The sequence below is a fragment of the Cherax quadricarinatus genome, chromosome 43 (assembly GCF_038502225.1).
Source record: "Cherax quadricarinatus isolate ZL_2023a chromosome 43, ASM3850222v1, whole genome shotgun sequence".
Classification (NCBI taxonomy): domain Eukaryota; kingdom Metazoa; phylum Arthropoda; class Malacostraca; order Decapoda; family Parastacidae; genus Cherax; species Cherax quadricarinatus.
Genome location: NC_091334.1, coordinates 3430018 through 3445025, shown reverse-complemented (window position 1 = coordinate 3445025; position 15008 = coordinate 3430018). Strand labels below are relative to the sequence as shown.

General features: G+C 41.0%; 1 protein-coding gene across 4 annotated transcripts in view; it reads right to left on the bottom strand.

Moving 5' to 3' along the window:
• Positions 1-15008, bottom strand: part of LOC128694154 (vascular endothelial growth factor receptor 1) — a 598057-nt gene that overhangs the window by 14557 nt on the left and 568492 nt on the right. For all 4 annotated transcript variants that reach the window (XM_070093509.1, XM_070093512.1, XM_070093510.1 and 1 more), the window contains exons 26-27: positions 9304-9453; positions 8604-8797 (exon numbers count right to left, since the gene is read on the bottom strand). In XM_070093509.1, the coding sequence (XP_069949610.1) occupies positions 8604-8797; positions 9304-9453 (344 nt within the window). The remainder of the gene's footprint in view (positions 1-8603; positions 8798-9303; positions 9454-15008) is intronic.

The following is a 15008-nucleotide window of genomic DNA, read 5'->3' as shown; positions in this document are numbered from 1 at the left end:
CTCTCCATGTCATTCTACTTTGATCCATTCTCTCTAAATGACCAAACCATCTCAACAACCCCTCTTCAGCCCTCTGACTAATACTTTTATTAACTCCACACCTTCTCCTAATTTCCACACTCCGAATTTTCTGCATAATATTTACACCACACATTGCCCTTAGACAGGACATCTCCACTGCCTCCAACCACCTCCTCGCTGCTGCATTAACAACCCAAGCTTCGCACTCATATACGAGTGTTGGTACTACTATACTTTCATACATTCCCTTCTTTGCCTCCATAGATAACGTTTTTTGTCTCCACATATATCTCAACGCACCACTCACCTTCTTTCCCACATCAATTCTATGATTAACCTCATCCTTCATAAATCCATCTGCAGACACATCAACTCCCAAGTATCTGAAAACATTCACTTCTTCCATACTCCTCCTCCCCAATTTGATATCCAATTTTTCTTTATCTAAGTCATTTGATACCCTCATCACCTTACTCTTTTTTATGTTCACTTTCAACTTTCTACCTTTACACACACTCCCAAACTCATCCACTAACCTTTGCAATTTTTCTTTAGAATCTCCCATGAGCACAATATCATCAGCAAAAAGCAACTGTGTCAATTCCCATTTTTTACTTGATTCCCCATAATTTAATCCCACCCCTCTCCTGAACACCCTAGTATTTATTTCTTTTACAACCCCATCTATAAATATATTAAACAACCATGGTGACATTACACATCCCTGTCTAAGACTTACTTTTACCGGGAAGTAGTCTCATTCTCTTCTACACACCCTAACCTGAGCCTCACTATCCTCATAAAAACTCTTTACAGCATTTAGTAACTTACCACCTATTCCATATACATGTACGTGTACTTGCAACATCTGCCACATTGCTCCCCTATCCACTCTATCATATGCCTTTTCTAAATCCATAAATGCAATAAAAACTTCCTTACCTTTATCTAAATACTGTTCACATGTATGTTTCAATGTAAACACTTGATCTACACATCCCCTACCCACTCTAAAACCTCCTTGCTCATCCGCAATCCTCCTACATTCTGTCTTACCTCTAATTCTTTCAATAATAACCCTACAGTACACTTTTCCTGGTATACTCAGTAAACTTATTCCTCTATAATTTTTACAATCTCTTTTGTCCCCCTTTTCTTTATATAAAGGGACTATACATGCTCTCTGCCAATCCCTAGGTACCTTCCCCTCTTTCATACATTTATTAAACAAAAATACCAACCACTCCAACGCTATATCCTCCCCTGCTTTTAACATTTCTATCATGAACCCATCAGTTCCAGCTGCTTTACCCCTTTCATTCTACGTAATGCCTCACGCACCTCTCCCACACTCACATCCTGTTCTTCTTCACTCCTAAAAGATGGTATACCTCCCTGGCCAGTGCATGAAATTACTGCTTCCCTTTCTTCGTCTACATTTAAAAGTTACTCAAAATATTCTGGCCATCTACCCAAAACCTCCATCTCCCCATCTATTAACTCCCCTAGTCTGTTTTTAACTGACAAATCCATTCGTTCTCTAGGCTTTCTTAACTTGTTTAACTCACTCTAAATTTTTTTCTTATTTTCATTAAAATTCCTTGACAGTGCCTCTCCCACTCTATCATCCGCTCTCCTTTCGCACTCTCTCACCACTCTCTTCACCTTTCTTATACTCTCCATATACTCTACTCATAAGCTAATATTTTCTCTTTTATCACACCATTTACTTCATCATTCCACCAATCACTCCTCATTCCTCCTGCACCCACTCTCCTATAACCACAAACTTCTGCCCCACATTCTAATACTGCAGTTTTAAAACTATTCCAACCCTCTTCAACTCTCTCACTACTCATACTTGCACCAGCCCACCTTTCTGCCAATAATTGCTTGTATCTCACCCGAACTTCCTCGTCCCTTAGTTTATACACTTTCACCTCCCTCTTACTTGTTGTTGCCATTTTCCTCTTTTCCCACCTACCTCTTACTCTAACTGTAGCTACAACTAAATAATGATCCGATATATCAGTTGCCCCTCTATAAACATGTACATCCTGGAGCCTACCCATCAACCTTTTATCCACCAATACATAATCTAACAAACTACTTTCATTACATGCTATATCATACCTTGTATATTTATTTATCCTCTTCTTCATAAAATATGTATTACTTATTACTAAACCTCTTTCTACACATAGCTCAATTAAAGGCTCCCCATTTTCATTTACCCCTGGCACCCCAAAATTACCTACTACTCCCTCCATAACATTTTTGCCCACTTTAGCATTGAAATTCCCAACCACCATTACTCTCACACTTGGTTCAAAACTCCCCATGCATTCACTCAACATTTCCCAAAATCTCTCTCTCTCCTCTACACTTCTCTCTTCTCCAGGTGCGCATACGCTTACTATAACCCACTTTTCACATTCAACCTTTATTTTACTCCACATAATCCTTGAATTAATACATTTGTAGTCCCTCTTTTCCTGCAATAACTTATCCTTCAACATTATTGCTACTCCTTTAGCTCTAACTCTATTTGAAACCCCTGACCTAATCCCATTTATTCCTCTCCACTGAAACTCTCCCACCCCCTTCAGCTTTGTTTCACTTAAAACCAGGACATCCAGCTTCTTCTCATTCATAACATCCACAATCATCTCTTTTTTATCATTTGCACAACATCCACGCACATTCAGACTTCCAACTTTGACAATTTTCTTCTTATTATTCTTTTTAGTAATTATTGCAGGAAAAGGGGTTACTAGCCCATTGTTCCCGGCATTTTGGTTGACTTTTACAACATGCATGGCTTACGGAGGAAAGATTCTTATTCCACTTCCCCATGGATATAAAAGGAAAAGTAATAAGACCAAGAACTATTAAGATAAAATCAAAGAAAACTCAGATGAGTGTGTATAAATAAACATGTACATGTATGTGTAGTGTGACCTAAGTGTAAGTAGAAGTAGCAAGATGTACCTGTAATCTTGCATATTTATGAGACAGACAAAAGACATCAGCAAACCTACCATCATGTAAAACAATTACAGGCTTTCATTTCACACTCACTTGGCAGGACGGTAATACCCCCCTGGGTGGTTGCTGTCTACCAACCTACTACCAATAGTTAAAATATAGCATATTAATTACTTGACTGAAGTGTTAACCACTGACATGAACGTTTGAGCTTATTTCGTATACAATGTTTTCCTTATGTCTATAAACCAGTACAAGGGGGCCCCCATTGTAGAGAGAAATCTACATCCCAAATTTCTGCTGCTGATACCATCTTCTGAGGGTATTGTGAATATTGGAGAGAAACTCCTGACTGACCTATCATTTGAAACTGCAAATCAAGATCAGCTAGTCTGAGCTGTATCTGTCAACGAGGTAGGGCGCGAGATGTGTTTCAAATCATAATGAAACTTGTAATCTGAATTATTTTATTAAAATTTTGAGACTAATGGATAACTATTGCTATAGGTTACCCACCAGGACATCCTATAGATAATACTTTTGTTAATGAGTAACAGATTCGAGCGATGATAGCTTGAGCTGACTTTTAGGCCTAAAATCATTGCTTTACTGAACCTTCACACCTGAGATTGTCAGACATCTCATCTTTCAAAAGAAATGCTGTATATAAATGTATGAAGAAGACTAACTGAGGGTGACTAGGAAAAATTACTTTCTAGTTATGGTTGTGCTGTATGACCCTTTGGGTTTAGTGCTTACTTTGATTTATTAGGCCCTTTGGGCTTAGTGTTTAGCTTTATTATTATTGCCTCTGGCAAGACAGTGATAGAGTGAATGATGGTCATCACCCTCCCCTGGTGGGAGATGACCAGTGTGACAATAAAAACAATTATTATTACTATTCTAGTTATGTTTTTCTTTTATCTTTAACTTCAATATTATAATGTCGAATACATCAGGATCAAACCTGATATCTCACTCTGAGCTACAAATATAGGCTAGCCCTGCTTATACAGTGGGTTAGGTTCTGGGCTACTGCTGCAGAGCGAAAATCACTGTAAAGCCTGATAATATGTTTACACTATCATACATTAAGTGAGCAATAGAGCTAGGCCTAAAAAAAATGCATATACAGTATAGTAAGCAATTTTTTTATTTTATTATCACACCGGCCGATTCCCACCAAGGCAGGGTGGCCCGAAAAAGAAAAACTTTCACCATCATTCACTCCATCACTGTCTTGCCAGAAGGGTGCTTTACACTACAGTTTTTAAACTGCAACATTAACACCCCTCCTTCAGAGTGCAGGCACTGTACTTCCCATCTCCAGGACTCAAGTCCGGCCTGCCGGTTTCCCTGAATCCCTTCATAAATGTTACTTTGCTCACACTCCAACAGCACGTCAAGTATTAAAAACCATTTGTCTCCATTCACTCCTATCAAACACGCTCACGCATGCCTGCTGGAAGTCCAAGCCCCTCGCACACAAAACCTCCTTTACCCCCTCCCTCCAACCCTTCCTAGGCCGACCCCTACCCCGCCTTCCTTCCCCTACAGACTGATACACTCTTGAAGTCATTCTGTTTCGCTCCATTCTCTCTACATGTCCGAACCACCTCAACAACCCTTCCTCAGCCCTCTGGACAACAGTTTTGGTAATCCCGCACCTCCTCCTAACTTCCAAACTACGAATTCTCTGCATTATATTCACACCACACATTGCCCTCAGACATGACATCTCCACTGCCTCCAGCCTTCTCCTCGCTGCAACATTCATCACCCACGCTTCACACCCATATAAGAGCGTTGGTAAAACTATACTCTCATACATTCCCCTCTTTGCCTCCAAGGACAAAGTTCTTTGTCTCCACAGACTCCTAAGTGCACCACTCACTCTTTTTCCCTCATCAATTCTATGATTCACCTCATCTTTCATAGACCCATCCGCTGACACGTCCACTCCCAAATATCTGAATACGTTCACCTCCTCCATACTCTCTCCCTCCAATCTGATATTCAATCTTTCATCACCTAATCTTTTTGTTATCCTCATAACCTTACTCTTTCCTGTATTCACCTTTAATTTTCTTCTTTTGCACACCCTACCAAATTCATCCACCAATCTCTGCAACTTCTCTTCAGAATCTCCCAAGAGCACAGTGTCATCAGCAAAGAGCAGCTGTGACAACTCCCACTTTGTGTGTGATTCTTTATCTTTTAACTCCACGCCTCTTGCCAAGACCCTCGCATTTACTTCTCTTACAACCCCATCTATAAATATATTAAACAACCACGGTGACATCACACATCCTTGTCTAAGGCCTACTTTTACTGGGAAAAAATTTCCCTCTTTCCTACATACTCTAACTTGAGCCTCACTATCCTCGTAAAAACTCTTCACTGCTTTCAGTAACCTACCTCCTACACCATACACTTGCAACATCTGCCACATTGCCCCCCTATCCACCCTGTCATACGCCTTTTCCAAATCCATAAATGCCACAAAGACCTCTTTAGCCTTATCTAAATACTGTTCACTTATATGTTTCACTGTAAACACCTGGTCCACACACCCCCTACCTTTCCTAAAGCCTCCTTGTTCATCTGCTATCCTATTCTCCGTCTAACTCTTAATTCTTTCAATTATAACTCTACCATACACTTTACCAGGTACACTCAACAGACTTATCCCCCTATAATTTTTGCACTCTCTTTTATCCCCTTTGCCTTTATACAAAGGAACTATGCATGCTCTCTGCCAATCCCTAGGTACCTTACCCTCTTCCATACATTTATTAAATAATTGCACCAACCACTCCAAAACTATATCCCCACCTGCTTTAACATTTCTATCTTTATCCCATCAATCCCGGCTGCCTTACCCCCTTTCATTTTACCTACTGCCTCACGAACTTCCCCCACACTCACAACTGGCTCTTCCTCACTCCTACAAGATGTTATTCCTCCTTGCCCTATACACGAAATCACAGCTTCCCTATCTTCATCAACATTTAACAATTCCTCAAAATATTCATTCCATCTTCCCAATACCTCTAACTCTCCATTTAATAACTCTCCTCTCCTATTTTTAACTGACAAATCCATTTGTTCTCTAGGCTTTCTTAACTTGTTAATCTCACTCCAAAACTTTTTCTTATTTTCAACAAAATTTGTTGATAACATCTCACCCACTCTCTCATTTGCTCTCTTTTTACATTGCTTCACCACTCTCTTAACTTCTCTCTTTTTCTCCATATACTCTTCCCTCCTTGCATCAGTTCTACTTTGTAAAAACTTCTCATATGCTAACTTTTTCTCCCTTACTACTCTCTTTACATCATCATTCCACCAATCGCTCCTCTTCCCTCCTGCACCCACTTTCCTGTAACCACAAACTTCTGCTGAACACTCTAACACTACATTTTTAAACCTACCCCATACCTCTTCGACCCCATTGCCTATGCTCTCATTAGCCCATCTATCCTCCAATAGCTGTTTATATCTTACCCTAACTGCCTCCTCTTTTAGTTTATAAACCTTCACCTCTCTCTTCCCTGATGCTTCTATTCTCCTTGTATCCCATCTACCTTTTACTCTCAGTGTAGCTACAACTAGAAAGTGATCTGATATATCTGTGGCCCCTCTATAAACATGTACATCCTGAAGTCTACTCAACAGTCTTTTATCTACCAATACATAATCCAACAAACTACTGTCATTTTGCCCTACATCATATCGTGTATACTTATTTATCCTCTTTTTCTTAAAATATGTATTACCTATAACTAAACCCCTTTCTATACAAAGTTCAATCAAAGGGCTCCCATTATCATTTACACCTGGCACCCCAAACTTACCTACCACACCCTCTCTAAAAGTTTCTCCTACTTTAGCATTCAAGTCCCCTACCACAATTACTCTCTCACTTGGTTCAAAGGCTCCTATACATTCACTTAACATCTCCCAAAATCTCTCTCTCTCCTCTGCATTCCTCTCTTCTCCAGGTGCATACACGCTTATTATGACCCACTTCTCGCATCCAACCTTTACTTTAATCCACATAATTCTTGAATTTACACATTCATATTCTCTTTTCTCCTTCCATAACTGATCATTTAACATTACTGCTACCCCTTCCTTTGCTCTAACTCTCTCAGATACTCCAGATTTAATCCCATTTATTTCCCCCCACTGAAACTCTCCTACCCCCTTCAGCTTTGTTTCGCTTAGGGCCAGGACATCCAACTTCTTTTCATTCATAACATCAGCAATCATCTGTTTCTTGTCATCCGCACTACATCCCCGCACATTTAAGCAACCCAGTTTTATAAAGTTTTTCTTCTTCTCTTTTTTAGTAATTATATACAGGAGAAGGGGTTACTAGCCCATTGCTCCCGGCATTTTAGTCGCCTCATACGACACGCATGGCTTACGGAGGAAAGATTCTTTTCCACTTCCCCATGGACAATAGAAGAAATAAAAAAGAACAAGAGCTATTTAGAAAAAGGAGAAAAACCTAGATGTATGTATATATATATATGCATGGGCGTGTCTGTGAAGTGTGACCAAAGTGTAAGTAGGAGTAGCAAGATATCCCTGTTATCTTAGCGTGTTTATGAGACAGAAAAAGAAACCAGCAATCCTACCATCATGCAAAACAGTTACAGGTTTTTGTTTCACAGTCATCTGGCAGGACGGTAGTACTTCCCTGGGTGGTTGCTGTCTACCAACCTACTACCTATAAATAAATGAATAAATGAAGAATGGGTATAATTGAAAACTTTTCAGCTGTATTAGCAAAATGCTTTAAAGTGAACTGCTATATATATGGAAAAGGAGCACTGGAAGTGTTTAACACTTTCTTACCAAAAGACCCATGGCTGTCTTCAAGAGGGAGCTGGACAGGCCCCTAAAGTCAGTACTTGTCCAGCTGGGCTGTGGTTCATACATTGGTTTGTGTGCTGTCAGCAGTAACAGCCTGGATGATCAGGCCCTGATCCACTGTGAGACCCAGTCATGGACCAGATTGCAGGAGCGTTAACCCTGGCACACCCTCCAGGTATACTCCAGGTATACTTATATCCAAATGAGTTCCCGAACTACTGGTAACAAGTGGATTGTCTAAACACCTGAAGTAATGACCTGGGGATGAAAGCATCAGATGGTTGATCCCTGACCACCCGTTCAGCAATTCGGCTGCCAGTCATACATTTGGCATGTGGTGCCACACACTAGGCAAACTGACTGAGGGAACTTGAGCTAGAGTTCGTCATGGCCACTTGCATTTGTGGTCACAGTGGTGCCTATGATAACCTTCCTATGGTGTATGAATATACCTAGTTGGATGAATCTTATTGTAGCCAGCTGGCCTAGTAGCTAACATGCCTGTCTGGAGTTTTACAACTCACTAGCCACGAGTTCAATCCCCACCCATACTGTGGTTTAAACTGACTTCATGTTATTGCTTGGCCTTTCCACCTTACTCACATAAACTTCCAGCTGGGCACAACTGGTAGGATTTCACAAAACTACACTATACAGTCATGTACATTCTAGGAATATGGAAAGATTTGAATGCCAGAATTGCTACAAACCTTGGGATCTCATTAGGTCGTGGACTAAACACATCAACCATGGGGCTTGGAGTTCCCCTGGTAGAATTCATTGGCAAGTAATGAGGATTGGACACCCCAGTTGTAGGTTCACCACCAACACCAACACGGGAGTATCCTACTAAGTCTGGTGACTTCATGTTCAAGTAGTTGTCCTCAGTGTTCCCATCAGCATTCTGTTGGAATATCATAAATAAGCCGAATATTAAATACAAAATGCCATATATAAATTGATAACTTTACAATAAATTAATGTGCATACATAATCTACCAAGAGAAAATAATCTAAATCAATCATTCCAGACACTGTACCATCTTAATAACCCTTTAATGTTCCTGAAGCCCATATGAAACTCACTTTTAGGGTTACTTTGGAAACTTCCACAGGCACCCACTAATGCAGGAACAGCATGATGTTGCCTATGGCCAATAGAGTAACTCTTATTTATAAAGCAAGAACCAATCAGAGTCAGATACCTCTCTCCCAGGCTGGCTGGGAAAATTATGTGTGAGATGGCATCTTCCAAGACTTGAAAGTGGGCATCTTGCACTTGTTATCAACACATTCTAGAACACTATGCTTTATGCCATGGAGGTAAGTTCATGAAAATATCATGTCATAACTAAATAGCTATGACAAAAAACAATCAAGAAATTTCACTAATTCTAATAAATGATTCACCTTTAAGTTAAGGTACATTCTCTTGGTGTCCTCATCCTCACGTTGAAGGTTATCAAAGTCAGGACTTGACAGCATGTCAAGGTAATCTGTTCCTGTTCTGAACCGCTCCTCATTCATTACCAGGTATGGGTCATTCATTGCCACATATTGCTGCAAAATAAGACATGTTATTTATGTAACAAGAAAATGTAAGAATTATAGGGGAAAAAGCCTATTGAGCATGTTCGGTAAATTGTATGGTAGAATTATTACTAAGTTAGAGGAACAACAAACTAGGATTACAGAGGAACAGGGAGAATTTAGAAAGTGAAGGGGATGTACAGACCCTGCATTTACACTGAAGAATGTATGTGAACAAACTTAGAGAAAGGTAAAGAACTTTTTGTTGTATTTATGGATTTAGAAAAGGCATGTGGTAAGGCAGATAGGGGAGCAATGTGACAGACATCTCAAACAAACGAACAAAAACAAAGAGACAAACTTTATTTCTTTGTGCAGTTTATAAAATGTAGCTTATATGTAATAAACTATTGTTAAGCACAAAAGCCACAAGCATACTGTGCATTTTGGTAACCTTTTTGGTGACAGACTGCTTAAGACTATAGATTATAGACTTTCACTTTGACTAGGTTATTAGGTGGTACAATTTAAGTATCCATTATTACAAAAAAAGAGAGGTAGCAAAAATTGTACAATTTTAAGTAGTACATGTATGAATTAATAATTTAAACTGATTCAGTGATCTAAAGTTAATTGGGATTTCTTAAGTAGTTTCAGACTGACTGTGATTTCAGGCTAGGGAACAATATCAAAGATGGTGAAGAAACAGGAAGTAGTGGGATGAGTTGGCTTTGTTTGGTATAGTAAATGTATGGAATTGGTAGTGGATTACAAAAACAACAAGCTTTTTTGTGGATAGTGAGGCTCAAATTGGGGTATTTACTAGAGACTGAGACTATTTGTCTGTAAAATTAGGCCTTAGAAATATGTAATGTTACCGTGGTTGTTTAATATGTGTATAGACTGGGTATAAAATAAATGAAAGCTAGGGTGTTGGGAAGAAGTGTGGATTAAAAGATGCTGGATTTCATACAAAGTGGGAGTTATCACTGCTGTTTTTTGACGAAGACACTCTTCTTTTGGGAAATTTTGAGGGTGCAAAGGTTGGTGGATGAATTTGAGAAGGCATGTAAAAGGGTTAAAAGTGAACATACAAAAGAGCAAGTAAATGAGAGTGAGAAGAAATCTACGTAACCACAGAACAGAAACGGAAAAAAAAAAAGAGGTATGTGAGGTTCTGAGTCGTCTGTGGAAAGAAAAATTTATCTGTTGAGGTAAAAAAAAAAAGGGGAGGTGGGAGGGGAAATTAACAAAGCATATTGGTACAGTATTAATATTTATACAGGCATAAAGTACGAGTTTTAATTACCTACAGCAATGAGGAAGAGGCTGGAGGAAATAGAGATGTCATGCTTGAGAGCAATGTGTGGTGCAAATATCATACATAAAGAGAACTGAGAGTTTAAAAACTAGGTGTGGAGTTACCAAAAGTAGAGTCAGAGGGCTGATGAGGGGTTCTTGAGGTGGTCTGGTAATTTAGAGTGCATGACACAAAACTGGATGACAGTATAAAACTGGGATGGAGGGGGTAGGGGGGTCATTCAAGGAAGGGTTTGAGGGAGGAAATAAAGGACTTGAATGCTGGGACCTGAATACCCAGCAAGCTTTCTTTTGTGTGTGTGTGTGTGTGTGTGTGTGTGTGTGTGTGTGTGTGTGTGTGTGTGTGTGTGTGTGTGTGTGTGTGTGTGTGTGTGTGTGTGTGTGTGTGTGTGTGTGTGTGTACTCACCTAGTTGTGATTGCAGGGGTTGAGTCACAGCTCCTGGCCCTGCCTCGTCACTGGCCTCTACTCAGTCATTCTTCCAGCTCCATGAACTTTATCATACCTCTTCTTAAAGCTATGTATGGATCCTGCCTCCACTACATCACTTCCCAGACTATTCCACTTCCTGACAACTCTGTGATTGAAGAAATACTTCCTAACATCCCTGTGGTTCATCTGAGTCTTCAGCTTCCAACTGTGACCCATTGTTGCTGTGTCCCATCTCTGGAACATCCTGTCTCTGTCCACCTTGTCGATTCCTCTCAGTATTTTATGTTGTTATCATATCCCTCCTATCTCTCCTGTCTTCCAGTGTCATCAGGTCAATTTCCCTTAACCTCTCCTCATAGGACATACCCCTTAGCTCCGGGACTAGTCTTGTTGCAAACTTTTGCTCTTTCTCTAGTTTCCTCACATGCCTGGCTAGGTGAGGGTTCCAAACTGGCACTGCACACTCCAATACGGGCCTAACGTACACAGTGTACAGGGTCCTGAATGACTCCTTATTTAGATGTCAGAATACTGTTCTTAGGTTCACCAGGTGTCCGTATGCTGCAGCAGTTATTTGGTTGATGTGTGCCTCAGGAGATGTGCCTGGTGTTATACTCACCCCAAGATTGTACTCCGTCTGTGGTCTTCTATGCCCTTCCCCAATCTTCATGACTTTGCACTTGGTGGGGTTGAACTCCAGGAGCCATTTTATGGACCAGGCCTGCAGCCGGTCTAGATCCCCGCAAACAGGGACACTTCGGAGTCTATTCCTAGATCATCTGCAAACAGGGACACTTCGGAGTCTATTCCTTCTGTCATGTCGTTCACAAGTACCAGAAACAGCACCGGTCCTAGGACTGATCCGTGACACCCCGCTCATAACAGGGACCCAGTCTAACTCCCCGCCATGTCCTATGACTCGCTGTTGTCTTCCTGACAGGTATTCCCTGATCCACTGTAGTGTCTTCCCTGTTATCCCTGCCTGGTCCTCCAGATTTTGTACTAATCTCTTGTGTGGGACTGTGTCAAACACCTTACAGTCCGAGAAAATGCAATCTACCCATCCCTCTGTCTGTCTGCCTGTCTCCCTCTGTGTGTGTGTGTGTGTGTACTCACCTAGTTGTACTCACCTAGTTGAGGTTGCAGGGGTCGAGTCCAAGCTCCTGGCCCTGCCTCTTCACTGGTCACTACTAGGTCACTCTCCCTGAACCGTGAGCTTTATCATACCTCTGCTTAAAACTATGTATGGATCCTGCCTCCACTACATTGCTTCCCAAACTATTCCACTTCCTGACTACTCTGTGGCTGAAGAAATAGTACTTCCTAACATCCCTGTGATTCATCTGTATCTTCAACTTCCAACTGTGTCCCCTTGTTGCTGTTTCCCATCTCTGGAACATCCTGTCTTTGTTTTTGTTTTTTATTATTATCACACTGGCCGATTCCCACCAAGGCAGGGTGGCCCAAAAAAGAAAAACTTTCACCATCATTCACTCCATCACTGTCTTGCCAGAAGGGTGCTTTACACTACAGTTTTTAAACTGCAACATTAACACCCCTCCTTCAGAGTGCAGGCACTGTACTTCCCATTTCCAGGACTCAAGTCCGGCCTGCCGGTTTCCCTGAATCCCTTCATAAATGTTACTTTGCTCACACTCCAACAGCACGTCAAGTATTAAAAACCATTTGTCTCCATTCACTCCTATCAAACACGCTCACGCATGCCTGCTGGAAGTCCAAGCCCCTCGCACACAAAACCTCCTTTACCCCCTCCCTCCAACCCTTCCTAGGCCGACCCCTACCCCGCCTTCCTTCCACTACAGACTGATACACTCTTGAAGTTATTCTGTTTCGCTCCATTCTCTCTACATGTCCGAACCACCTCAACAACCCTTCCTCAGCCCTCTGGACAACAGTTTTGGTAATCCCGCACCTCCTCCTAACTTCCAAACTACGAATTCTCTGCATTATATTCACACCACACATTGCCCTCAGACATGACATCTCCACTGCCTCCAGCCTTCTCCTCGCTGCAACATTCATCACCCATGCTTCACACCCATATAAGAGCGTTGGTAAAACTATACTCTCATACATTCCCCTCTTTGCCTCCAAGGACAAAGTTCTCTGTCTCCACAGACTCCTAAGTGCACCACTCACTCTTTTTCCCTCATCAATTCTATGATTCACCTCATCTTTCATAGACCCATCCGCTGACACGTCCACTCCCAAATATCTGAATACGTTCACCTCCTCCATACTCTCTCCCTCCAATCTGATATTCAATCTTTCATCACCTAATCTTTTTGTTATCCTCATAACCTTACTCTTTCCTGTATTCACCTTTAATTTTCTTCTTTTGCACACCCTACCAAATTCATCCACCAATCTCTGCAGCTTCTCTTCAGAATCTCCCAAGAGCACAGTGTCATCAGCAAAGAGCAACTGTGACAACTCCCACCCTGTGTGTGATTCTTTATCTTTTAACTCCACGCCTCTTGCCAAGACCCTCGCATTTACTTCTCTTACAACCCCATCTATAAATATATTAAACAACCACGGTGACATCACACATCCTTGTCTAAGGCCTACTTTTATTGGGAAAAAATTTCCCTCTTTTCTACATACTCTAACTTGAGCCTCACTATCCTCGTAAAAACTCTTCACTGCTTTCAGTAACCTACCTCCTACACCATACACTTGCAACATCTGCCACATTGCCCCCCTATCCACCCTGTCATACGCCTTTTCCAAATCCATAAATGCCACAAAGACCTCTTTAGCCTTATCTAAATACTGTTCACTTATATGTTTCACTGTAAACACCTGGTCCACACACCCCCTACCTTTCCTAAAGCCTCCTTGTTCATCTGCTATCCTATTCTCCGTCTTACTCTTAATTCTTTCAATTATAACTCTACCATACACTTTACCAGGTACACTCAACAGACTTATCCCCCTATAATTTTTGCACTCTCTTTTATCCCCTTTGCCTTTATACAAAGGAACTATGCATGCTCTCTGCCAATCCCTAGGTACCTTACCCTCTTCCATACATTTATTAAATAATTGCACCAACCACTCCAAAACTATATCCCCACCTGCTTTTAACATTTCTATCTTTATCCCATCAATCCCGGCTGCCTTACCCCCTTTCATTTTACCTACTGCCTCACGAACTTCCCCCACACTCACAACTGGCTCTTCCTCACTCCTACAAGATGTTATTCCTCCTTGCCCTATACACGAAATCACAGCTTCCCTATCTTCATCAACATTTAACAATTCCTCAAAATATTCCCTCCATCTTCCCAATACCTCTAACTCTCCATTTAATAACTCTCCTCTCCTATTTTTAACTGACAAATCCATTTGTTCTTTAGGCTTCCTTAACTTGTTAATCTCACTCCAAAACTTTTTCTTATTTTCAACAAAATTTGTTGATAACAGCTCACCCACTCTCTCATTTGCTCTCTTTTTACATTGCTTCACCACTCTCTTAACCTCTCTCTTTTTCTCCATATACTCTTCCCTCCTTGCATCACTTCTACTTTGTAAAAACTTCTCATATGCTAACTTTTTCTCCCTTACTACTCTCTTTACATCATCATTCCACCAATCGCTCCTCTTCCCTCCTGCACCCACTTTCCTGTAACCACAAACTTCTGCTGAACACTCTAACACTACATTTTTAAACCTACCCCATTCCTCTTCGACCCCATTGCCTATGCTCTCATTAGCCCATCTATCCTCCAATAGCTGTTTATATCTTACCCTAACTGCCTCCTCTTTTAGTTTATAAACCTTCACCTCTCTCTTCCCTGATGCTTCTAT